Below are 25833 nucleotides of genomic sequence, written 5' to 3' on the forward strand. Positions count from 1 at the left end.
CCATAAAGTCACAACTCACCTCAGAGTCTCCAGACGACAGTCAGGACTCTGTTCAAGGTCCAGGAGCTTCTTCACATGTGATTCTTCCAGACTGTTAAAACCCAGGTCCAGATGTGTGAGGTGTGAGGGGTTGGACTTCAGAGCTGAGGCCAAAGAGGAGCAGCTCTTCTCTGACAAACCACAGCTCCTCAATCTGAATAAAGAAACACATGATGTGGTTAAACATCTTATATGACAGTTTTTCTCCATTGTTAACACACTATTTGTCATTCACCAAGTCCTCACAGCTTCAACTCATTTCTCAAAAACAACTTCAGTTAAAACCTTGAACACATCTGAGTAAAGAAAACATGAAGTGGTTAACGTCCATAGAAATATAGAAATATAGAAATATAGAGTATGTTTCTAGAGACATAAAATAAAGACATGGCAGTAGAGCATTAATAATAATAGACACATATGAAAAGCATTACTGAGTATGTTGTAAAGTCTTTTCTGGATTTAATGCCAAATAAATCAACAGCACATTTGTTTTCATGTCATCTTTGACTTCTTCATGAGTTTGTTATATCATTGTTTACATTTAGTTTGTAGTAAATATGGATATTGAAGCCCAAACTGAACATAACTGAGCAATTGTCACCATTGACCCAGGAGCTCTTTTACATGTGCAGAAGATACCAGCTCCATACTTTACACACTCACTCACACACTCAAGAAAATCCACTGACTTGATTTCACATGGAATGAGACGATTGTGTCAAAGTCAAACTGACGAAGGTGAAGATTGGAGAAGACCCTGAGTACCACCAGTGGTTTGAGACTGTCTGAGAACCTCTGTTCTACTAAAGCACAGGTGGGTAGTTCTCAGTCACACTGACTTGTGCAACTTTTTATAGGAGTTTTGTTTAGTGCGAGAGCACGGAGGAGCACGATGATGAAAACAAAGCAGTTAAATAAAAGAGCTCGACCTGAGGTGAAGACACAGAGGCTAAAGTGAAGGACACACAGAGCTACTGCTGCAAAATGACTCCACCTCAGTGAAGAACGACCATCACAAATATTCTGGGGACATTTTGAACTGGGGTGTCTGTCTATCGAGGTGAAATGTTGCCGTTTGGGGACAAACTGATGTGTACTTAAGAATGAAATGTGTTACTTTAAGCACAAACTACGAAACTTAAAAAAAACGAAAAAATCAAAGTAAATAATGAATAGATTACTCAGTTACTAACATAATCAGTAGCTGCGTCCTTTTCCAATTATATTAATGTCAAATTATAAATGTAAAATATATCCAGACAATTCCTCAGTTACACTCACTGAAGGACAGTTCTCCTCAAATATGTTCACTCTCACTACAGTTATTTTTGAAGTTCAACTTTTTTCTTCTACTTAAGTAACATTAAAACAAAAATAAAAGTACTTTTACAATTCTAGTCGACTCTACCACCTCTGACTCCAAGTACAGAGTAAATACTAGAGCTTATTATAGTCGAGCTCTTTAGTGAAACTCTGAAACATGACACAAGTAAGAGACAGTGAACTGACCCCAGAGTCTCCAGGCGACAGTCTGGACTCTGCACAAAACCACACAGATGAAACACTCCTGAATCACACAGGTTTGTGTTACTGCCCAGGTCCAGATGTGTGAGGTGTGAGGGGTTGGACTTCAGAGCTGAGGCCAAAGAGGAGCAGCTCTTCTCTGACAAACCACAGCTCCTCAATCTGAATAAAGAAAACATGATGTGGTTAAACATCTTATATGACAGTTTTTCTCCATTGTTAACACACTATTTGTCATTCACCAAGTCCTCACAGCTTCAACTCATTTCTCAAAAACAACTTCAGTTAAAACCTTGTAAGTCTTAATGAGAAAAAATGTAATGACCATTTAAATAATATTCCCACTAAACACTGACAGTGTGTTTAATAATTTTCTTTGTGTTTAAACGGAGGAGACTGACCGGAGAGTGGAGAGTTCACAGTGAGGACTCTGTAGTCCAGCACACAGCACAGACACTGATGAGTCACTCAGGTCATTCTCACTCAGATCCAGCTCTTTTAGATGGGAGGGGCTGGACTTCAGCGCTGAGGCCACCACTTCACAGTGAATCTCTGAGAGTCCACACTCAACAAACCTGTAAGCAGATGTTTAATATAAATGTGTTTGTTTAGTCCTAACACAGGTCTGTGAAGCTGCTGTTTGTGAGTGAGGACTGACCGAGCCTTCCTGCAGTTCCTCACCGCTGGGATCAGTCTCTGTCGACCCCCATCAGACGTGTTGTACTTCTGTAGGTCCAGTTCCTCCAGGACCTGCTCTGACATCTGCAGCATGTAGGCCAGAGCCGAGCACTGGAACTCAGACAGTTCCTCCTGTGATTCTCCTCTAGACTTCAGGAGGTCCTGGATCTGCTGCAGGAACGACTGGTCCTTCATTTCCATCAGACAGTGGAAGATGTTGATGCTTTGGTCTGGAGAGACTTCCTCTGAGCTCATCTCTTTCAGGTTTTGAATGACTTTGGGGATTTCTGATTGGTTTACTGGACTCAGCAGACATCCTAAAAGCTTCTGGTTGGAGTCCAGACTGAGGCCATGAAGGAAGCGCACAAACAGGTCCAGGCGGCCGTTTGAACTCCTCAGGGATTTAACAAGAGATCGTTTGAGAAACTCACTTGTACTTAATATTAGATTTGTCTTTTTACCAAGAAACCTCTGAACGACACGTGTGTCACTTCTAAAGCAGTGGAGCAGGTAAATCGCTGCCATAAACTCCTGGACGCTCAGGTGGATGAAGCAGTAGACTGATTTGTTGAAGAGGACACTCTCTCGTTTGAAGATCTCTGTACAGAGTCCTGAGTAGACCGAGGCCTCGGTCAGGTCCAGACCCACCTGCTCCAGGTCTTCCTGGTAAAACATGATGTTTCCTTCCTGCAGATGTTCAAAGGCCAGTCTGCCCAGCTTCAGGAGGACGTCTGCTTCTGTCTCTGTCAGCACCAGTGTTGTCTCTGGCCTCTGCTCCTGCAGCTGCTCTGTCTGTGCCTCTGGCATAAGTCTTATTCTGTTTGCCTCTGGACCAGACTCAGATCTTGGTTGGTTTTCCTCTGGTCTAGGCTGAGATCTTGGTTGATACTTCTTCTTCCTCTTGGTCTGCACCAACAGGAAGTGGGCGTACATGTCGCTGAGTGTCTGGGGCAGCGCTCCGCTCTGATTGGTTCTCAACATGTGGTCCAGGACCGTGGCTGTGATCCAGCAGAAGACTGGGATCTGGCACATGTTGTGGAGGCTGCGGGAGGTTCTGATGTGGGACAGGACTGTCTTACACTGCTCTTCATCTGTGAACCTCTTCCTGAAGTACTGCTCCTTCTGATGGTCAGTGATGAAGCCCCTGACCTCTGTCACCCTGTGCACACACTGCGCTGGGATCTGATTGGCTGCTGCTGGTCTGGAGGTGATCCATATAAGGGCAGTAGGAAGCAGAGTGCCTTTGATGAGGTTCACTAACAGCACGCTGACCTCTGACCTCTGTGTGACCTCAGAGACGACCTCACAGTGAAAGTCCAGAGACAGTCTGCTCTCGTCGAGGCCGTCGAAGATGAACAGGAGTTTAGAGACGGACAGAGTGTGTGCTGTGAGCGTCTGTGGACACAACAAGAACATGAACAAGAGGAGACATTTCAGTGTGATCAGGTTTATCCACACATGGAAACACACAAACTCACACACAAAGGATTTGACTCAAATACCTTCTAAAAATGACACTCTCATGATCCACTTGGACACATTTATGATTCACAGAATCTTTAGTCTTTACACAGATGAAGTTTGACCTCATTTAAATCCTGTATATTTACCAAACACTGCTGTGGTGTCGTTCAAACTCAATCCTCTGAACTAAACTGAAGTAGAAGAGCAGATAAAGGAGAGTCACCTGTTTTGCCAGCGCTGGATGGAACACTTGTATCAGCTCCATCAGACTGTAGCGCCCCCCTCTGACCAGGTTCAGCTCTCTGAAGGACAGCGGCAGCACCAGGTCCAGCTCCTGGTTCTCTGAGCCCTGGGCCCAGTCCAGAGAGAACTTCAGGACTGAGAAGGTCTTCCCCACTCCAGCCACGCCGCAGGTCAGCACCGCTCTGATGGACCTCTGCTTCTGTTCTGCTCCTCAGTGGGCAGTGCTTTAAAGATGTCCTGACACCTGATGGAGGTTTCCTGGACAGTCTTCTTGGAGAGAGTCTTCTTGGAGACAGTCTTCTTGGAGACAGTCTTCTTGGAGACAGTCTTCTTGGACAGAGTCTTCTTGGAGGGAGTCTTGGAGAGAGTCTTGGACAGAGTCTTCTTGGAGGGAGTCTTCTTGGAGACAGTCTTCTTGGACAGAGTCTTCTTGGAGAGAGTCTTCTTGGAGAGTTCCTCCAGCCTCCTCTCCTCATGTTGGTCTATGGTCTCTTCACTGAGGCCCTCTGTGATGTACAGCTCAGTGTAGATGCTGTTCAGAGGAGTTCTACTTCCTGCTCCTTCAGTTCCCTCTGTCACACTCCCACATCTGCTGCTCAGGCTCAGCTTATGGTTCCTGCAGAACCTTCTGGAGCTCTTCACCTGCTGTGAGAGGAGCGCACATGTATAAAGTAACATGTGTTTTGTGTGTCTTCATAAACAGTGTAATATAGTAATATAGACCAACCTTGTGTCGTGCTGTGGACCTGCTTTTCTTTGGTCCTGTCAGTGTGTTGAGTCCTGGGCCTGGAGTCTCGTAGTGACTTTTCTCTGTGGACAAAAACATTGAACTCATTTGTTTTAAACTGATCAAGTCTTGGATGAATTGTATTATTTAGGTTAGTCCTCACAGTGAGTCTGAAGCAGCAGGTGTAAGACTGAAGTTTGGAGGTAAATCTTTAGACAGGTCACTCTTCATGGACACAGCACTGAACTCTGAGGCTGTGGATCTGTGTGTGGAGAGAAAAGATCTTATGTTATTACTTACAAGACTTTGTTACTGTCAGCTTTGATTTCCTGAAGTTTAACTTGCAGGTCATTGTTAGTTTTGTCTTTAGAACTTGAGTAGAAATGTAAGTATCACAAAGATGCGGCTGTGCCATGGGCTCACCGCTCTCTCCTGTTATTGAGAACTTATAATATGGAACAGTTTGAACAGAATGCATTGGCCTCTTCTCCAGGTGCTCCAGACATCCTTTTACCTGTCCAGACACAACCACACACTTTAAAAAAACTTTACAAAGACGAGTGGATCTGGAGCTGTGTCCTGTCTCCCTGATTTCAGAGGTGTGATTGACAGGTGGATTAACCAATCAGAGAGAAGCATGCTCCGTTCACGTCTAAAACAAACACGGCTGCTTACACATAAAAAAGGAGAAAAATCCACATAAAGGACTGAGAAACAGAGCAGATTTTTACAGAATCAACAATCGAAGCACCAAACTATTACTTATTTCAGGTAAAAGAAGTTATAGATTTTGTTCTGAGTGTTATGAGTGTCAATTCAAAAAGACCAACCCCTCTGCTCCAAGTCTTCACCTCCACTCCTGAGCCCTCTCTCCTCTCACCTCTCCTCTCCTCTCCTCCTCTCTCTCCTCCTCTCTCTCTCCTCTCCTCCTCTCTCTCTCCTCTCACCTCTCCTCTCTCCTCTCCTCTCTCCTCTCACCTCCTCTCACCTCTCCTCTCACCTCTCTCCTCTCACCTCTCTCTCCTCTCTCTCTCTCTCTCTCTCTCTCTCTCTCTCTCTCTCTCTCCTCTCCTCTCTCTCTCTCTCTCTCCTCTCCTCTCCTCTCCTCTCCTCTCTCTCTCTCCTCTCTCTCTCTCTCTCTCTCCTCTCCTCTCCTCTCTCTCTCCTCTCTCCTCTCACCTCTCCTCTCTCTCTCTCCTCTCTCTCTCCTCTCTCTCCTCTCCTCTCTCTCTCCTCTCTCTCTCACCTCTCCTCTCCTCTCTCTCTCCTCTCATCTCCTCTCCTCTTTTTTTATTAGTTGATGAGGTTATTTTTAGTCTGTCCAGTAGATGGCAGCAGGAAAATCAGGTAAACAGGTGTGTCTCTCACTAATTTAATTAGGCCCAGGTGCACAAACCAAACCAAGGAATGTGAGGGAAAACAGAGACACTCCCGGTGAGTAAATTAACCCGGAACATTAATTTTTTAAGTTCAGTTAAAACAGGAAATGGTGTTAAATCTAAGTTAACATAGCACTAATTAAAATATATATATATACATATTTAGTAGTGATGGGCAAATGAAGCTTCATGACGCATTGAAGCCTTTCATCCAATTGGTTCACTCTAGTGCAAAGCTTCTTGAAGCTTCATTTGCTCTAACAGGACGTCTACTACGTATATGTATTAAAATTTAAATGGATATATCACTAATGAAATTGTAAAATGTAAATTTAGTTTTATTACACATTTGTTTGCTTTAAAGGTTTTCGACCTGCTACTGCTACAAATACTGATGCTACTACTATTACTATTACTACTACAACTACAAAAGGAACTGAACAATTTCAATAAAAAATCTTCAAGCCGAGTTGAGCCTTGTGTCTTTTTCCATGGTTTTTCAAGTTGGACCTGCATTCGCTAATTAAAGACTTGACAATGAGAGTTTTCCACATTTGAGAAACGCGTGATACAAAAGAGTCTAAAATTTGGACAGATTTTTCAGGGTCTGTGGCCTGGTCCCAGTCCTTTCTGGATTCAAACAGAATGTAGACGGGACTGGCTGCTCAGGCAGACCATCCTTATGTTGATGACAACTGGACTAAAATCTAAATTCAGACCCTGCTTCACGACCACCTGCATCGAGCCTGATCCATTATACACATGTTTACATGTCCTGTCATCTTCTATTTTTCTTGCTGAATTTCACAATTTTACTCTGTTCCTTTTTCCAGGTCGGGCTCCCTCTGGCTCCATGAAAATCAAAGTTTTAGGGGACACTGCTGAGTCATCTTTCTTTATTTTTTCTTTCATTATTTTTTTCTCAGTCTCATGTTCGTTTTTTATTAACCCAAAAAAACATGCTACATAGGTCTCCAGAACAGTTGATAGTCAAGTTTAGTTAAATACAATCAATCAATGAACCTGTCCAGGGACGACAGGTGGAAATTAGCACTGATGCTACAACCTGATGTATAGTGCATCTCTCCTGTTAAGGTGAATGCAAAAATTGTGCGCTGTCCCTGACTCAAATAAAAAATAAATAAAAATTAAAATAAAATAATACTTGATTTTTGTGATTTATTTAGATTTAATTAGATCCATTTTCTTAGGCAGCACCTTGATTTTCATATGATTGTGTTCAGCAAAGGTGCTGCTCAGATTCGTGGTCCTACTCTGTCGTATAATCAGCACATCAACAGTGTGTTCGTTGGTGATGCACTAGTGTCGGTTCATGGTCTTATTCTGTTTGACTTTACTCTGAATGACTGTGTAAACCCAGAGTCTCCTGCACTTGTGTCTCTGCCTTAAGCCTGACACTGCAGCCTGTTTTTTCTTCTCTGTTCTCTGTGTGTAACTGAAGAATCACAAACTCTCAAACCCACAAACACTTTCTCCTCCACTGCGTGTACTACTGCACTTCATCTTATGTCTTCTGTGTCCATTTATTATTCAATATTTGGTACCAACCAAACACATTTCTCAGTCCTCTGTCTCCTCTCTCCCTTCTGATAACCAGACTTTTACCCAATACTGTACTACTGTTATACTACTGTTATACTACTACTACTACTACTACTACTACTACTACTACTACTACTACTACCTTTACAGTTTGGTGCATTATTCATTCTCTCCACACCTGGAGGTGGTAAGTTACTATTGTAGCCACAGCTGCCCTGGGGCAGACTGACAGAAGTGAGGCTGCCAATCTGCACCATCGGTCCCTCCGACCACCACCAACACTCACACACACCACATTCATACAAGGCAATGTGGGTGAAGTGTCCTGCCTAAGGACACAACAACAGTTTTTGCCTCTGGCGCCTCCTGTGGCTCCTGATTTTCCCAGTGTCTCCATCCAAGTACTAACCAGGCCCTGCCCTGCTGAGCTTCTGAGATGTGACCAGATCAGACTTTGACAAGGAGGTTATGACACATACACTACAATGACATAACATACAGCTTTAATGCTCATGTGTCTGTCTTTATACAACATGTTGTTTTAGTCACACATTTGTTCTTACTGTGAGTCTGAAGGAGCAGGTTCAGGACTGAAGACTGGAGGTTGTTCTTTAGACCAGTGACTCTTCATGGACACAGCACTGAACTCTGAGGCCGTGGATCTGTGTGTGGAGAGAAAAGATCATCAGATGTTACTTAGAAGACTTTGTTAGTGTCATCTTAGATAAGTCAAAGGCACATGTAACATGGCCCTCTGTAATGGATCAATAAAGTGAAAAATAACAGCAGCATGTCATGACTGTGGGCTGCTCTAATGTCGTTGGAGCAGCTCCGCTACGATTAACAATGTTTAGTTCAAGTTCTTCCCAAAACACCTTTGAAGTTGGATTGAGCCATTTGGAAACAGATCACATTATGAATGATCAATAAAACCACTGGAAATTAGGGACACCCAGTCCTGCTTGACTTGAGTTTTTGGAGAGTTCCCAATTTCACTCTGGGTTTTTTATCAGCCCAAACAAAAGTGCAGATTAGAGAGAGAACTTTTCTCCAGTCGTCCGTAGGTGGAGGTAAAGGTTTCATAGAACAGAAAAAATGAGGCCTTGGTAGAAAAATTCATCTTAATAGCACTGATGTGTCAATAAAATGTTACAGACAGTTTGTTCCATTTTAAAGATCTCTGTAAGAATCATGTGACATTTTTGATGTATTATATGTGTGATAGAAGGGGAAATGGAGGCCCCTAAACTTCTGCACTACAGGAATATTAAATGTGGACAATGGGTTACCTGGTAACATTAGAAACACAAACACACATCACACCTTCAAAACACACTTTAAACAAATGGCTCATTGAAATGAGTGAATAAGTCAAATCTGTAATTATGAAGAAAAAGCGTGTGTTTCCTCAGACGTCACAGCTGCATCAGTCACATACTGTATAGAAACAGTCTATGGTCTGTACAGTGACGCAGATACACGCCGGTGTATGATGTGTGATTCAGGTTCTGTGTCGTATCTGGACAAATATAAACTGTCAGAGAAGCGCCACCTAGTGTTCACACTGTGCACTGCAATATCCAGTAAAACTGTATTGGTGAAATGTTCCACAGGCAGCAGAGGATAAGTTATAGTTGTTTTAAATGATGAATGTGTGTGTCAATATTTTATCATTAGAACATTTATTGCTCCTATTTACAAGACCAAGAGATAAACAATAAGAGATATAAATAGAACTGTGTACAAAATATCAATACAATTAATCAGCAGTTGGATTATTGCTGTACTCGTAGTCTTGTACATGTACTCTGTGTTCAGTCCTTTATACAGACCAGGTTTCCCTGATCCATATCTGGTGCCGAGTTAAAGGAGCAGGTCTAGAGCCTAAAGACTGAACTGAATTGAAGAATCACTACCTCTCCTGCCTGGGCCGGTAGGGGGCTTCCTGAAGCCCTCTCACCCCACACAAACTCTCAAACCCACAAACACTTTCTCCTCCACACGAACTGAACTCTGTGGCTCTCATCCCTCTGACACAAAGTCATCATAACCCACACGTGGTTTATCCATGAACTGTGTCTGTGTCTGGGTAATACTGGACTCTTTCTGTTGCTCTTATTACTGCTGGACTCTTCTTCTATTTGTATTTCTGACCATCACGTTGCTCTTGCCTGTTATTTTACATTGTTGTTGAATCTTGAATTAAGCTCTCATCACTATTATAGTTGTACTATTGTACTGCGTGTACTACTGCACTTCATCTTATGTCTTCTGTGTCCATTTATTATTCAATATTTGGTACCAACCAAACACATTTCTCAGTCCCTGTCTCCTCTCTCCCTTCTGATAACCAGACTTTTACCCAATACTATCATGGTACTACTACTACTACTCCTACTACTCCTACTACTACTACTACTACTACTACTACTACTACTACTACTACTACTACTACTACTACTACTCATACTAGTAATATTGTTGCATTAGTCTTGTGTGGGTCTTTTCCAGACGCTCAGAGTCACTTTACAGTTTGGTGCATTATTCATTCTCTCCACACCTGGAGGTGGTAAGTTTCTATTGTAGCCACAGCTGCCCTGGGGCAGACTGACAGAAGTGAGGCTGCCAATCTGCACCATCGGTCCCTCCGACCACCACCAACACTCACACACACCACATTCATACAAGGCAATGTGGGTGAAGTGTCTTGCCTAAGGACACAACAACAGTTTTTGCCTCTGGCGCCTCCTGTGGCTCCTGATTTTCCCAGCGTCTCCATCCAAGTACTAACCAGGCCCTGCCCTGCTGAGCTTCTGAGATGTGACCAGATCAGACTTTGACAAGGAGGTTATGACACATACACTACAATGACATAACATACAGCTTTAATGCTCATGTGTCTGTCTTTATACAACATGTTGTTTTAGTCACACATTTGTTCTTACCGTGAGTCTGAAGGAGCAGGTTCAGGACTGAAGACTGGAGGTTCACGTTTAGACCAGTGACTCTTCATGGACACAGCACTGAACTCTGAGGCCGTGGATCTGTGTGTGGAGAGAAAAGATCATCAGATGTTACTTAGAAGACTTTGTTAGTGTCATCTTAGATAAGTCAAAGGCACATGTAACATGGCCCTCTGTAATGGATCAATAAAGTGAAAAATAACAGCAGCATGTCATGACTGTGGGCTGCTCTAATGTCGTTGGAGCAGCTCCGCTACGATTAACAATGTTTAGTTCAAGTTCTTCCCAAAACACCTTTGAAGTTAGATTGAAATTGGTTGAAATGTTCCACAGGCAGCAGAGGATAAGTTATAGTTGTTTTAAATGATGAATGTGTGTGTCAATATTTTATCATTAGAACATTTATTGATCCTTTTTACAAGACCAAGAGTGGAAATGATTTGGGATTATTTCTAAATGGCAAAACTGGGTCTTTTCTTGCTTTTTAGGAAAGACAGGACACAGTGTGGAGTCAATCAGCTCTACTCCTGTGACAGACATAAAAATACTCTGTCAAAATAAAAACAGTCTCCTCTGTTGTGTGAGTGTAACTGTTCTATGATGTTTGTCTGTGTAAACAGTCAGAATAAATCATTTAAAGTGTATAAATAAATATAAGTCTACAGCCACATTTGATCCTTTTTTTGTTTTAGGCCGTCATTAACCATGACTGGACTCACCTCGGCTCCGTGCTGCCCCCTACAGCTTCTTCTTCCACGGTCCATTGTTTTTTCTGATTAACTTTTATCTGCGTAGTCATTTCTTCTCTCGCTCCGTCTGGAATAGAACCCGCACACAAACATGTTCCACTCTTTACATTTAAACTCTGTTACATTTGAAAAGAGGCTTTAAGTCATTTTTACACAAGTTCTACCAAACTGACAGTAGCTCTGCTCTGGTTAAAGCTGTAACTTGTTCACATTAAAACACTTAACGTGTCAGAGCCTCATCTGTGCTTCAGTCCCTCTAAAACACTTTAGATCAGGGGTGTCAAACTCATTTTGGTCCGGGGGCCGTATCCAACCGACTTTGATCCCAAAGGGGCCGGATCAGAAAACTCATGGCATATTTATCCCAAAAATAACAATAAGTTCAAATATTTGTGCAGAGAAACACAAATCTATTACAGAAATCTTTTTTAATTGATGAACTCTTTCTTTTACAAAATATTATATTATGCACAACCTGAAACTAAGAAAAATGCAATTTCAACACAATGTTTTAACATTAACTTGTATATAAATAGGAATAAGTAAAATTTCTTGGAAAATCCTGCACTCGGCTCCACTTTTCTCATGTTGGACATTTTTCTGATGAGGGTGTCACGGTCAACAGTCAAAACGATCGTCCTTTAAGAGCGTTTGGAAAGAGACAAGTCTTCATTTGTGCTGCTCTGGTGGGAGGGGCCACGTACAGAGACGCTGGAGACGCTGCTAATGCTAAGTGCCGCAGAAAATTACCGATATTTAAATAAAAAATATAATTAAAATATTTTAGTAGAAATAAGCCGAGGGCCAGATTAAAGGTCTTGGAGGGCCGCATCCGGCCCCCGGGCCTTATGTTTGACACCTGTGCTTTAGATCTTTATGTTAAAGCCCATATGAAGACTTCCACTGTTTCTACACACGTGGATGTCAATGAATATCAAATCAGTAAGACTTAAATAATCCAAAATACTTAAAAGTGCGACTCACTTCAGCTCTGACGACGCCCGCGCTCCAAACACTTTCAGTTTCGAGTCCTCCCAAAGCTCAGTCACGTGACCAGCCCCTCCCTCTGTGTATTCTGAACAGGTCCCACCTTTTAGTCCTGGTTTAGTCCTGGTTTAGTCCTGGTTCAGTTCGTATGCGGCGGCATCTCGATCAATGTTTCTTTTGCTCAATAAAAAATGTCTGTGAAGTGATGTTGTATTTTTGAGTCGAGTCGCGTCTGTGAATTCGTACTGAAAAAAGCGTAATCGTACATTTTTATTTGCGTGATTGTAATTCTTGACGCCGTAACTTTTAAATTCGTATTCTGATGGATAAAATACACACAACACATTTTATGTACGACTGGACTCATTCGACGAGTCATTTTACGAGCAACTACAGACAAATATGCATGAATTACTCTTTTTCTAGACATTTTACCTGAATATTAATCCCAGAAAGTCTGAGTTACCATCCAGTACTTTCCTGTCGCACTGAAAAAAAATCTCTCTTCATTTTCAGTCGCTGTGGGAGAGAGTTCCAATGTGTTTTGGCCTACTCGGCTTCTCATAGTTTAATCTTGCTCTGCCTCCCTCTAGTGTCGCGCTCTTTCCCGTGCGTGTGCGTAACAGCCTCTGCCTCCTCCCGAAAAGTACCTGAATACTTGTCCTGAGAATACGTAGGCCTATTCACAATACTCATTTAGAGTCACTGTGTTCTGGTAAATTACTTTTTCATTTAGTGTAATTCAGAATACAGTTACGCAGCTTTTATCTCCTCTCCTTTAGAGTGTAATGCGCTTTTCTCTGGCATCAGCCTCCGCGTGCACTTTCTCACTGTTCCAAAATTCTGCTGCGCGACTTTCAACTGGAACCAAGAAACGTGAGCACCTACGGCAAGTCAAACTGTTCACATTTACGCCCATTTTTAACGCGTTAACACCGCATTTGACGCGTGTTATTAGTGTATTTGTTACGTTCTTATTTGATGCGTCAAATAACAACAATTTGACATATGATAATGAACTCCTCCCACTTATTTTTCCAGTCAATGAAAAGGGTCCAGAACAATCCAACACCGATCTCAGTTGTCACATCCTTTATACATAAACCGGTTTATTAAAATCTGTAACTATCCATTCCTCATCTTATTGTGTCATACTGTCAGTGTTGGGGAGTAACAGATTACATGTACCTGAGTTACGTAATCAGAGTACAAATTATGAGTAACTGTATTCAGTTACAGTTACTGTTTCTGTGAGTGGTAATTGGATTACAGTTACTTTGTTGAAATAAATGGATTACAGGACGGTATTTTCCTGTTTTCACATTTTGGGCTAAACCAGGACTAAAACCAGGATTAAATCTAGGACTAAACCAGGTCTAAATCAGGATTAAACTAGGACTAAAGCCAAGATTAAAACCAGGACCAAACCAGGACTAAACCAGATCTGAACAATATGATACCTAACATTAGGGTGGACATCATTTCAGACAGCAGTGACCTCATATAAAAAGCATTTCTTTATCAATAATATTTTTAATAAGGTTAAGGAAACACTGGAATTTGTATTGTCTTTAAGCAGATATGTTCAGATCCTCGTCTTTGCTACTTTACAGTAAAACAAAAGTCTGTTCATGGAGACTTGGGCTCAACAGACAATTTGAAGAAAACAAACAAGAATTTTCAAGATGTGGTCGGTACTTTCATGTAGTTTATTATTTAGTATTATCCATGTCATGTATATGTCACTATTTTTGTTATTGTTTTTGAATTTTGTTGTACCTGCTCAAACAAATAAAGAAATGAAATGAAATTCCATACGAACCTTGTTCCCTCATCAACCGGGTGCTAAGCAGCGATGGACCATATATTTCTATTAACTTAATAAACTTTGAACTACTTTTAGATTAAACTAAACAGATAACTTTCCGTTGTGCTGGTTGTCACTTCCTCTTCCTCTGTCTGTACAGCGACCTTTCAAAATAAGATTGAACTATAGAATAGAATAAAAAGCCTTTATTGTCCTTATACACAGTGTTAAAATGTAATCCCCTACAGATTACAGATTACATACCCCAAAATGTAGTTTGTAACAGAATCCATCAAATTACTTAAAGTGAGCAGTGTTGGGAGTAACGCGTTATAAAAGTAACGAATTACAGTAATGCATTACTTTTTGCTGTAACGCAGTAATGTGGCATTACAGGGGGGAAAATTTTAATATTTTACTCGGTACAAATGTGAGTAACGCACGTTACAATGTTTTTTTTAACCTGGATTGAAGTGGTGGGTTTTTCTTCATACAAATTCGCTAAAATCACCTCGATATCAGCAGCGGTGAAACGCCGGAGATGCTCCTCGTAGACCTTCAGGTGACCGCGGGCGAAAGGACCGACAAAGAACTCCACGCTGTTTAGACCTGGTTTAGACCTGGGTCAGTTTTGGTTTAGACCTGGTTTACACTCGTCCCTCCCTCTATCGCAGTTCACTTTTCGCGGTCTCGCTGTTTCGCAGATTTTTTTATTTTATTTTATTTTATTTTTTTGTGTGTGTGTGCAATTTTGCATGCCCTTTTTTTTTTTTACATTGTATGAATGCGTATTGTGTTCCTCCCGCTGCGTCCTGACTGGTCAAGGGACTCCTGCCTCCTGTACAGTACAGAATGTGTTCAGCTGCCAAATACATGTTCAATCTGTATCAGTGTGATTGTGAAGTGCTGTACGGTTGCAAGTTTTCTCCCCGACGAAACCCACAACGTCGACGAAACGTTCTGCACCGACAAAGGCTCCTGCGCTCGCACCTAAAAGACAGAGGAAGATCAAACCATCACACAAAAAGTTGGACTTCTGGACACGCTGAAGGAAGGTAGAAGTTACACGCTGTAGCAGAGTCTTGCACCGGGTCTGGTACCGGCAAATAGTTGTTGAAATCAGGACCGTGAGCCGGAGCAGCAGGGTCCATAAAGAGCGATCGGGCGACAGTCGCTCTTACCTCCGTGAGGTGCGGAGCAGAGCCGCTCCTTTCTGCGGTCACCTTCGAGCCCGTCCTGACAGTGAGTCCTGGTTTAGTCCTAGTTCAGTTCTGGTTTAGTCCTGGTTTAGCTCTGGTTTAGTCCTGGTTCAGTCCATACAGCGCAAAAGTTATCTGAATACTTTGGATTACTTGACTAGGATATTGTAACATAAGATGTTTTGTTTGTTGATAAAAGAAAAAACAAAACAAAACAGACTTTACTTAACCAAATAAAAAGTATTATTGTTAGAAGAAGAGGAGACACGGTCCATGCAGCATGGTTTAGTCCTGTTAAATCCTGTTTTAGACCTGGGTTTAGACCTGGGTTTAGACCTGTTTTAGACCAGGTTCAGACGTGGTTTAGACCTGGTTCAGTGTCCGGCAATGAGTGGAATTACCGGGGGAAAAAAAAGGGATATAGCCCGAAATGTAAAAACAAGTAAATCCCGCCGTGTAATCCATTTATTTCAACAAAGTAACTGTAATCCAATTACCACTCACTGAAACAGTAACTGTAACTGAATACAGTTACTCATCATTTGTACTCTGATTACATAACTCCGGTACATGTAATCTGTTACTCCACAACACTGTTTATACAGTATAATGAGATGCAGCGCTGCTCCGTCAAAGTACAACATTTTATTGCATTTATTTATTTGTTTGAGCAGGTACAACAAAATTAAAAAACAACAACAAAAATAGTGATATATACATGAACATATTTGTGACCTGGTGCTCAAAAGGAGGAGGATGAACTTTAAAAAACTTGTACAGTCCTGCCCCAGTTGACAAAAAAAACAAAAGTGTAAAGATGAGTTCAGTTTGGTGACAGCTTTGGGAAAGAAGCTGTCCCTGAATTTAAAAAAAATAATAATTTGGTAATAAAAGTACAGAGCTGGGAATGCAGTCTAGGTTATTTAATTTAACATGAATGGGCAACAAGTTGTTTTTTTTTTATTATTAATTTACACATATATACACTACACACACAACGCAGACATTCAGATTCATTGAAAAAAACAAAACAGAAAGAATGTAAACAAAACTTAACATATGACAGTAAATCAAACCGAATAAGAGAAACTAACTGAAATGAAAGAGGAATCAGCAACTGAATTGAAGGATGAGGAGAAGATTTAGCTGACTATGAATTAATTCTCTGTAGATGTTGGTTATTATAGTTTCCTTTTTGGATCGACTGAAAGTAATAATTTATTTCTATTAGTAGTCGTGGAAAATAAGGTTTTGTTCTTGAGAAGTTTGCTCTGTGTATGTGGTATTTGCCGAGAAGAATAAATAGATGAATAAATTTTTAAATTTTTGTATAATGGGAAAAGACAATTTGTAATAAATAAATAATTAGATTACATTGTTGTCGTAGTTTTTTTGTTTTGTTTTATGTTTGCTTTGTTTGCAGCCCTTGTGTGCCCTCATGTGGACAAAAGTGGGAACTACACATATCCTCCAAAAACTGAACTTTTATCAAAATATTCCACTGTATTTAAAATAATGACAAACTTGATGCTGAATTTAAAATGATAAATATATTAACATTCCAAAACAAAAGTCACAGAAATACTAAAAAAAAAAAAAAAAAAGGTTCTGTTCCGTTGTTGATGTTTTCGTTTCCTTCCTGCAGATGTTCAACTAATCAAACTCCCGCATCCGGGACGAGCCCAACCAGGTCTAAACCAGGTCTAAACCAGGACTAAATCAGGACTAAACCAGGACTAAATAAGGACTAAACCAGGTCTAAACCAAGACAAAGCCAGGACTAAACCAGTATTAAACCAGGACTAAACCAGGTCTAAACCAAGACAAAGCCAGGACTAAATCAGGACTAAACCAGGATTAAACCAGGACTAAACCAAGACAAAGCCAGGACTAAACCAGTATTAAACCAGGACTAAATCAGGACTAAACCAGGTCTAAACCAAGACAAAGCCAGGACTAAACCAGGTCTAAACCAAGACAAAGCCAGGACTAAACCAGGTCTAAACCAGGATTAAACCAGGACTAAACTAGGCCTAAACCAAGACAAAGCCAAGACAAAGCCAGGACTAAACCAGGTTTAAACCAGGATTAAACCAGGACTAAACCAGGTCTAAACCAGGACTAAACCAGGATTAAACCAGGACTAAATCAGGACTAAACCAGGTCTAAACCAAGACAAAGCCAGGACTAAACCAGGTCTAAACCAAGACAAAGCCAGGACTAAACCAGGTCTAAACCAGGATTAAACCAGGACTAAACTAGGCCTAAACCAAGACAAAGCCAAGACAAAGCCAGGACTAAACCAGGTCTAAACCAGGATTAAACCAGGACTAAACCAGGTCTAAACCAGGACTAAACCAGGATTAAACCAGGACTAAACCAGGACTAAACCAGGATTAAACCAGGATTAAACCAGGTCTAAACCAGGACTAAACCAGGTCTAAATATAATATACTAAATATAATAATATAGATTATAAATAAAATGTTCCGTTGTGCTAACAGTCAGTTAGCCGCACACACTTAGCCGGGAGGTAAACATCCGCTCTCACGTGGCCGCTTCCGGTTGTACAGCGGCCTTTCAAAATAAAAGCATGGAACAAACGTGTCACAATAAATGCTTACAAACAAAAGCAGCACAAGTGCAGGAAATACGTGAGATCATTTACACTAACTTCTAACTTTACTCCATTTCCTAAAACCGCTAAAACGAGCAGCTCTTTGAGGCGTTTTCGTCCGTAGAAAAATAAAAAGTTTGCGTCCCTGGATGAACCTCTGAGTGCCACGCCCGCCTCTGAGCAGCAGGGGGCGCCACTGGTCCACACACCGGCCACGTGTTTTTTTTTGTGTTTTTTTTTTTCATTCAGAGGGAAACGAGTCGCGTGTGGATAAATAAATCTGTGGGAAAATGTCCGTGAAAGTGCGCGCTCTGAGGGGGCTCGTGCTGGACAGACTCTCTGCGGCCGCGGACGAGATTTTTGCGCTTTTTGAACGCACGTTTGCGCAATATGAAGAGGAGATTCTGCGGTCCAAATTGGCGCAACAACCTCGAGATGAAGGTAAAGATCTGCACGAGCAACACGGTGAGGAACGGGTTTTACGCACGGTTTGTTTCTGCTGTGTGTGAGTCTGTGGTTCTAGAGTCTCAGGACAAAAATACAGACACAGAAAAACTTTGGGGCAATGGAAATACTTCTCCAGTTTATCCCACCAGAAGGAAAAAAAAAGTATTAAAGGTAGGCTGACCAGATTTTCAAAATAAAAAAAACAGGGACAGCCCCGTTTTATTGCTGGTTGGTCATAATAAAATTGTGAAACGAGTCCGGAATTAAGGAAAATTGTTCTGCAGAAACACTCGTGACTCATGCGTGACTGCTTTGTGTTTTGGTCATTTTAAAGCAACTTTTTAGAATTTTAGCTGAACAAATGTGAATATATGAGTCTTTTTACTGTTCAGGGATCAGATTGGTCAAAAATAGAGACACCTGGGGCATTTCTTGTATAAAACTGGGACAAGTGGTTCAGTATAAATCAGTATAAAATTTGTATAAATGTGACACACGCTCAAAACAGGGACTGTCCCGGGTAAATAGGGACGTCTGGAATCTGTGTGTCATTTGTTCATTTGTTTTTCAAAATAAAACCGAAATTAGAAAAAGGGAAAAACAACTGTTTTCTTCATTATTTGTCCCCAAAACCAAAATGAAAAAACAAATAGCGATTTCTTTTTAGTTGCCGTCTCTTTCTCTACTTCAGTTAATTGTAATTATCTCCAAAGCAAAGACACTGTTCATGTTTCATTCTCTCTTCTCTCCTCCAGAGATCCGGTCGGTAAACGTGAGTGTGGAAATCTGCTCCGACCGAGTTGTGAAGGAGGAACCAGCCAGCCCAAAGCAAGACGTGAATCCACCGTCCGTCAAACTCGAATGTCCTTCCCCCTCTCGGAAACCTAAAGAACCAGACCCGGCCGATGAGCGGGAAAGACAGGCGGGAAATTTAACCAGAGAACAGTGCGATGGAGAGGAGCCCGGCCACAGCGTGGACCCCCGTTTGGACGACAACAAAAGACCTTACAGCTGTTCAGACACGGACGATTCAGCCGACTGGGCAGAGGAAACGAGCAAATGTGGCGGACAAGAGCTTAACCCAAGTCTTGTGAAAGATTCTGCAGAAAATCATCTACGTGTGGTCAGCTGTGATCATATTTTTAGTAGTAACGCTGTAGTAAATTACGGAGGGACGTCTCTGGACCAAACTCTTCGATGTCCTCAGTGCTGCAAGGTCTTTAAAAGCGCAGAAGCTTTACAGAAACACGTCCCGAGACACGCGAGGAAAAAAGAATTCATTTGTCAAATCTGCAACAAAGGTTACTCCACCAGGTCGAGTTTCAGAAAGCATCTCCACCTCCACAGCGAGAAGAAACCGTTCATGTGTTCGTTCTGTGACCGCGGTTTCGTGCGGCGGCAGAATTTCGAGGAGCACACGAGGATTCACACGGGAGAGAGACCCTTCAGCTGTTCGGACTGCGGGAGGAAGTTCAGACACAAGAACGCGATCATTAGACACGTGTTGTCACAGCACAGTAAAGAGAAGCCCTACTCCTGCCCCGTCTGTCAGAAAGGCTTCGTCGAAAATAAACACTTCGGTGCTCACATGAGGAAGCACCATTCGGAGACCATTCGGGCGTCCAGTCTGTGGTCAGGCCTTTCCTGAAAGATCTGGAGCTGGATCAGAACTAGTATTTGAGCACAGAGACTAAAATACACCAATGAACCACTGAGGGATCACACAGATATATTAGCCACGTTTACATGAGAGCTTTAATTCCGAATTTAAATCATTTTTATTCAGAATTAAATTAATTCTGCTTTAAAAAGACCATGTAAACACTTAATTCCTAATAAAAAAAATATTATCCAGAATTAAACTTCTGAATTCTGAAGTAAGTGGGTGGTTTATTCTGATTTTAAAGCCGAATTAATTTATTTTTCGATCATGTAAACCAGTAGCCTTCTTCGTACAAACTGTGTGACCTCGCAGCGTTAGGATTCGTTCGCTCGACAGTAGGCGGGGACTTTTTTTATTTAACCAATCGCTGCTGTTTGGTCGTGACGTATGTAATGCTCTGTTGACAGGACTAACTGGAATATTAAGCTTTTCCAAAATCCTGTAGGAAGAAGAACAATAACGTCTTTTACTTTGATAAAATTCACCAAACATTTTCTTTGTTCCGGCTTTAAATCCTCAATCTCGGGAATCGTTGACAACACTGAATGTCTGTCTCTTCTCTGATTGGCTGATGCCTGAACTCGCACTTCCGGGGTTTTTGCGAACCGTCTAGTGCAGACATGTCAAACTCAGGCCCGGGGACCAAATTTGACCCACGATATAATTATATTTGGCCCGTGAGATCATATAAAATCTGTATTAGAGCTTTCCCGCGCTCAGATTTTATAGATTTTTTTTTTTTTTTTTTTTTTTTTTTTAGAGAGAATTTTCTTTTTAATATTTTGGTTCAAAGTTTAAGCATAATATTATTAAACATTTATTTGAATAAGAAAAGGTTTAGCATTACATATCTCAAAAGAAGAGAAATCATGCAGATGTTGTTGAAATTTTTCAATAAATATTTACTTTGGCCCACGACTTAGTCCCAGTTTTTAATTTTCGGTCTCTGTGATGTGAGTTTGACTCTCCTGGTCTAGTGTTTTCTGATTCCTGACCGAGTCACTGGAGAGAAATTAAATTGAGTGGAGGCACTAGGGGGCGCTGGCCTGGCTACTAAACGTTTATTCTTCTTAAAAATAATGTCGGTGGTTCATGCTCGTTGTGTCGCCCTTCTGACTACTACTACTACTACTACTACTACTACTAGTAATAGTATAATAGTAGTAGTAGGAGTAGTAGCAGTAGTAGTAGTAGGAACAGTAGGAGCAGTAGTAGTAGTAGTAGGAGCAGTAGTAGTAGTAGTAGGAGGAGTAGGAGCAATAGTAGTAGTAGTAGTAGGAGCAGTAGTAGTAGTAGGAGCAATAGTAGTAGTAGTAGTAATAATACTAATACAGTAACAGCAGTAGTAGCAATGCAGTAATGGTAGTAGTACAGTAGTAGTAACACTAGTACTGTAGTAGTAGTTTTTGTTTTGCTCAAAGTTGTGTCTGAAACTCAAATTAAATGCACTTTTAAAAAAAATCCGTTTCAGCCATTTCAGAAGATCTCAAACCGTAATGAAAAGTACTTTTTACTTTTCACTCCAGACTCCAGATCTAACATGTAGATCAGAATGTGCAGTAAAAAGTACAAATACCTGCGCTCAAACGTGGTGAAGTAAAAGTAAAAAGTATCTACGGACAAAATGACGTAAGTAAAGTACAGATAACTACAAAATGTACTTTTACTTTTGTACTTTATTAACCTCCAACCCTGGTAAAAGATGAACCCGTTGACCCTGAGGTGCACGTGCGGCAGGGGGCGCCACTGCTCCGCTCACGCGGTCCGCACGCACGTGACGCACGGAGCTGTTTCGGGTTTTGTTCCGGGTTTTGACGTTTGCAGGAAGCGACTCGTTTTGGGGAAATATTCGTGGAAAATGTCCGTGAAAGTGCGCGCTCTGCGGGGGCTCGTGCTGGAGAGACTCGCTGCGGCCGCGGACGAGATTTTTGCGCTTTTCGAACGAACGTTTGCGCAATATGAAGAGGAGGTTCTGCGGACAAAAATCCTGCAACAACCGCGAGGCGCTTTGCACAGAGAAGGTGAAGGTCTGCACGAGCGACACAAACACACGAGTCTAATACTTTTATTCTTTACTCTAGTAGTAGTAGTGGTAGTAGTAGTAGTAGTAGGAGCAGTAGTAGTAGTAGGAGTAGTAGTAGTAGTAGTAGTAGTAGTAGTGGTAGTAGTAGTAATAGCAGCAGTAGTAGTAGCAGTAATAGTAGTAGTAGTAGTAGTAGTAGTAGTAGTAGTAGGAGTAGGAGCAGTAGTAGTAGTAGTAACAGCAGCAGTAGTAGTAGTAGTAACAGTAGTAGTAGCAGTAATAGTAATAGTAGTAGCAGTAGTAGTAGTAGTAGTAAGTAGTAGCAGTAGTAGTAAGTAGTAAGTAGTAGTAGCAGTAATAGTAATAGTAGTAGCAGTAGTAGTAGTAGTAAAAGTAGCAGTAGTAGTAATAGTAATAGTAGCAGCAGTAGTCGTAGTAGTAGTAGTAGTAGTAATAGTAGCAGTAGTATAGTAGCAGTAGTAGTAGTAGCAGTAGTAGCAGTAGTAGTACGGTAGTTGTAGAGTAGTAATAGTACAGTAAAAATTGTAATAGTACAGTAAGAGTAGTACATATATAGTAGTTGCGCAGTAGTAGTAGTAATACAGTAATGCTAGTACAGTAGTACTAGTGCAGTAATAATTGCAAAAGTACATCAGTAATAACAATAGAGTAGTAGTAGGAGTAGGAATAGTGCAGTAATAGTACATATAAGTAGTAGTAGTAGTAGGGTTGTTGTACAATAGTAATAGTGTAGTAATAATAGTAGTACTACATCAGTAATAGTAATAATAATACAGTAGTAGCAGTATTACAGTAGTGCAGTGATTGTAGTGCATATTAGTAGTAGTGTGTACATAGTAGTAGTACATATTATTATAAGTTGTAATAGTAGTAGCAATACAGTAATGGTAGTAGTACAGTAATAGTTGTAGAAGTACAGTAGTAGTAGTAGTAATAATACAGTACTAGTAGTATTACGTACATCGTAGTAGTACATGTTATTATTATAAGCAGTAGCAGTAATAGTAGTACATAGTAGTAGTACATGTTATTGTTATAAGCAGTAGTAGTAATAGTAGTACAGTAACAGTAGTACATAGTAGTAGTACATGTTATAATAAGCAGTAGTAATAGTACAGTAACAGTAGTACATAGTAGTAGTACATGTTATTGTTATAAGCAGTAGTAGTACAGTAAGAGTAGTACATAGTAGTAGTAGTAGTACGCAGTGACAGTGACAACACAAAACAATAAACGTTTGTTTTTAAAGACACATAACAGTGGCTCCACCTGCTGGACTCACGTTGTATTGCACTGAAGCTCAGATTTATGAGTGACTTTATTATTTCATGATCTGATTTGTTTAGTTTGCAGATAAAACTGTACTGTAAAATTCTTAATCGAGCCTGTAGATTTTTCACTCGTGCAGAAACAAACATTTCAGTCTCACTCGTCCATCATGGCCTCCTCAAAAACACCAGCAAAACGTCACTGTCGGCGCCTGCAGTCTTTACAAATTGCCTTTTTTGTATGTTATTAGGTTCTTTTTTTCAGACCAAGAGTTTGTTTTCATCCTGACAGTTTGGACGGCTCCTCAGAGTCTCGTGATGTTGCTGTGACGTGTCGCTCAGCTGATTTAAACAGGTTTGGGCGCTGTTTTCCTCCTGGGGGAGGCAGGACGACAGCGCCACCTACAGTTCCACTTCATTTACAACATTTAAAACAGAAAAAAACGAATCGTTATCTGTTTTTTCATTTTGGTTTTGGAGACAAATAATGAAGACAATTGTTTTTTCGTTTTCTTATTTTTGGTTTTATATTGAAAAATGAATGAATGAATGATACACGGATTCTTATGGTTGCTTTAAACGTCATTTCGAGCTTCACATCATGAGCTGAACACGCGTTGAGTCGCTTGAACTTAAAACGACAAAGTTTTCTACATACTCAATTGACCCTTCTTCTCTTCTTACAGACATCCAGACTGTGACCGTGGGCGAAGAAATCCGCTCCGACCAAGTTATCGAGGAGGAGCGCATCAAAATCGAGCAGGACGTGAACCGACCGATCCCACTCCAGTATCCGACCCCAGCTGAAGAGACCGGACCGGACCAGAGCGGAGAGCGACGCGACGGAGAGGAGCCCGGCTGCAGCAACAACGATCTGAGTTTGGACGATAACCGAAGCCCTTTCAGCTGTTCAGACACGGACGATTCAGACGAGTGGGCTGAGGAAATGACCAAAAGCAACGGGAAAGGACCTAACGCAGGTTTTAAGAAAGATTCAGCGGAAAATAACGTAAGCTGTGATAATAGTTTTAATCGCGACGAAAGTAAGGACCAACTACCTAAATGTACTTTGTGTTACAAGACTTTTAAAAACATGGAATCGCTCGAAAAACATCTGGAGTTTCACCCAGGCCCGTTCACGTGCCAAGTCTGCAACAAGGTTTTCAGCTCCAAATCGAATTACAAAACGCATTTACTCTCCCACACGGAACGGAGAGACAAACCGCACAAATGCCCAGTGTGCGGACGCGGCTTCCTCCAGAGGTGCCACGTCAAGGACCACATGAGAATCCACACGGGGGAAAAACCTTACAGCTGCACGGAGTGTGGCAAGAGCTTCCGACAGCAGAATTCCCTGATGAGGCACGTCCTGTCTATGCACAGCGAGGACAAACCGTACAAGTGTTCGCTCTGTCCGAAGGGGTTTGTGCAGAAGCCTTATTTGGAGTCTCACATGAGGAAGCACACGGGGGAGAAACCTTTCGTGTGTTTGGTCTGCGGGAAGTGCTACAAAGAAAAATACTGTCTGAAAAAACACATGAGTCTTCACTTAGAGGAGGGAGACATCACCAGTCAAGTGATACAATAGGTTTCACTTTGAGGACGTAAAGTGGGGTGATCGCATGTCCCAATTTTCCAATCCAATCCTCCAATCCACTTTATTTCTGTCGCACATTTCACAAACAAACAGTTTCCAAAGTGCTGCACAAATACATCATAATAACAACAATAATAAGATAAGATGATAAAATAAACTACTGAAATAATAAAACCAGTAAATTAAAAATAAAACAAAATTATACAATAGAAATAAAATAAACCAATAAATAAATTAAATCAATAAAACCAATAAAAACACACAAAAATAAATAAAAAACACAGAGGAGCACAGGACTCACGCCGGAGAATAAAAGTGGGTCTTAAGACGAGACTTAAAACTCTCCACAGTGGGGGCTGTTCGAACGTGGAGTGGCAGAGCGTTCCAGAGTGTTTCAGAGAGTTCCAGAGTGTTCCAGAACATTTCAGAGTGTTCCAGAGCGTTTCACAGCATTCCACAGCGTTTCAGAGCGTTTCAGAGTTCCAGCGTTTCAGAGCGTTTCAGAGTGTTTCAGAGCATTCCAATGCGTTTCAGAGCGTTCCACTGCGTTTCAGAGCGTTCCACAGCGTTCCACAGCGTTTCAGAGCGTTTCAGAGTGTTTCAGAGAGTTCCAGAGCGTTCCAGAGGGCCGACCTCAGAGAAGGTTCTGTCCCCCCTGGTTTTAAGTCTCGTCTTAGGCCCCTCGAGCCGGAGCTGGACCTCAGACCTCAGAGCGCTCCTGGGGGGTGTAAATCTGGATGAGGTCCGAGACGTACTGTGGGGCTAGAACATTCAAAGCTTTAAAAACAAACAATAAAATCTTAAAATCAAGTCTAAAATGAACAGGAAGCCAGAGCAAAGACGCGAGGATTGGGGTGATGTGCTCTCTCCTT

General features: G+C 41.4%; 2 protein-coding genes and 1 pseudogene across 3 annotated transcripts; 2 read left to right on the forward strand and 1 right to left on the reverse strand.

Annotated features, from left to right (window-relative positions):
- LOC110163523 (protein NLRC3-like) lies at window positions 1-14284 on the reverse strand (annotated as a pseudogene).
- Window positions 14285-18191: 3907 nt separating this feature from the next.
- Window positions 18192-20722, forward strand: LOC129410350 (zinc finger protein 599-like). Of its 2 annotated transcripts, none has more exons than XM_055158321.1 (2): window positions 18192-18407; window positions 19145-20722. In XM_055158321.1, the coding sequence occupies exons 1-2, from the start codon at window positions 18233-18235 to the stop codon at window positions 20035-20037; spliced, it is 1068 nt and encodes a 355-aa protein (XP_055014296.1). In that variant the 5' UTR covers window positions 18192-18232; the 3' UTR covers window positions 20038-20722. The 2 variants fall into 2 exon arrangements, with proteins under 2 accessions (XP_055014296.1, XP_055014297.1); XM_055158322.1 differs by having other exon boundaries at window positions 18192-18383.
- Window positions 20723-21754: 1032 nt separating this feature from the next.
- Window positions 21755-25435, forward strand: LOC110163762 (zinc finger protein 1 homolog). The gene is made up of 2 exons (XM_020928772.2): window positions 21755-22073; window positions 24051-25435. Exons 1-2 carry the CDS (start codon window positions 21755-21757, stop codon window positions 24950-24952), a joined length of 1221 nt encoding a protein of 406 aa, XP_020784431.2. The 3' UTR covers window positions 24953-25435.
- The last annotated feature ends 398 nt before the right edge of the window (window positions 25436-25833 follow it).

Source organism: Boleophthalmus pectinirostris, unplaced genomic scaffold, assembly GCF_026225935.1.
Source record: "Boleophthalmus pectinirostris isolate CB_2022bp ecotype Guang Dong unplaced genomic scaffold, ASM2622593v1 HiC_scaffold_22, whole genome shotgun sequence".
Taxonomy (NCBI): domain Eukaryota; kingdom Metazoa; phylum Chordata; class Actinopteri; order Gobiiformes; family Gobiidae; genus Boleophthalmus; species Boleophthalmus pectinirostris.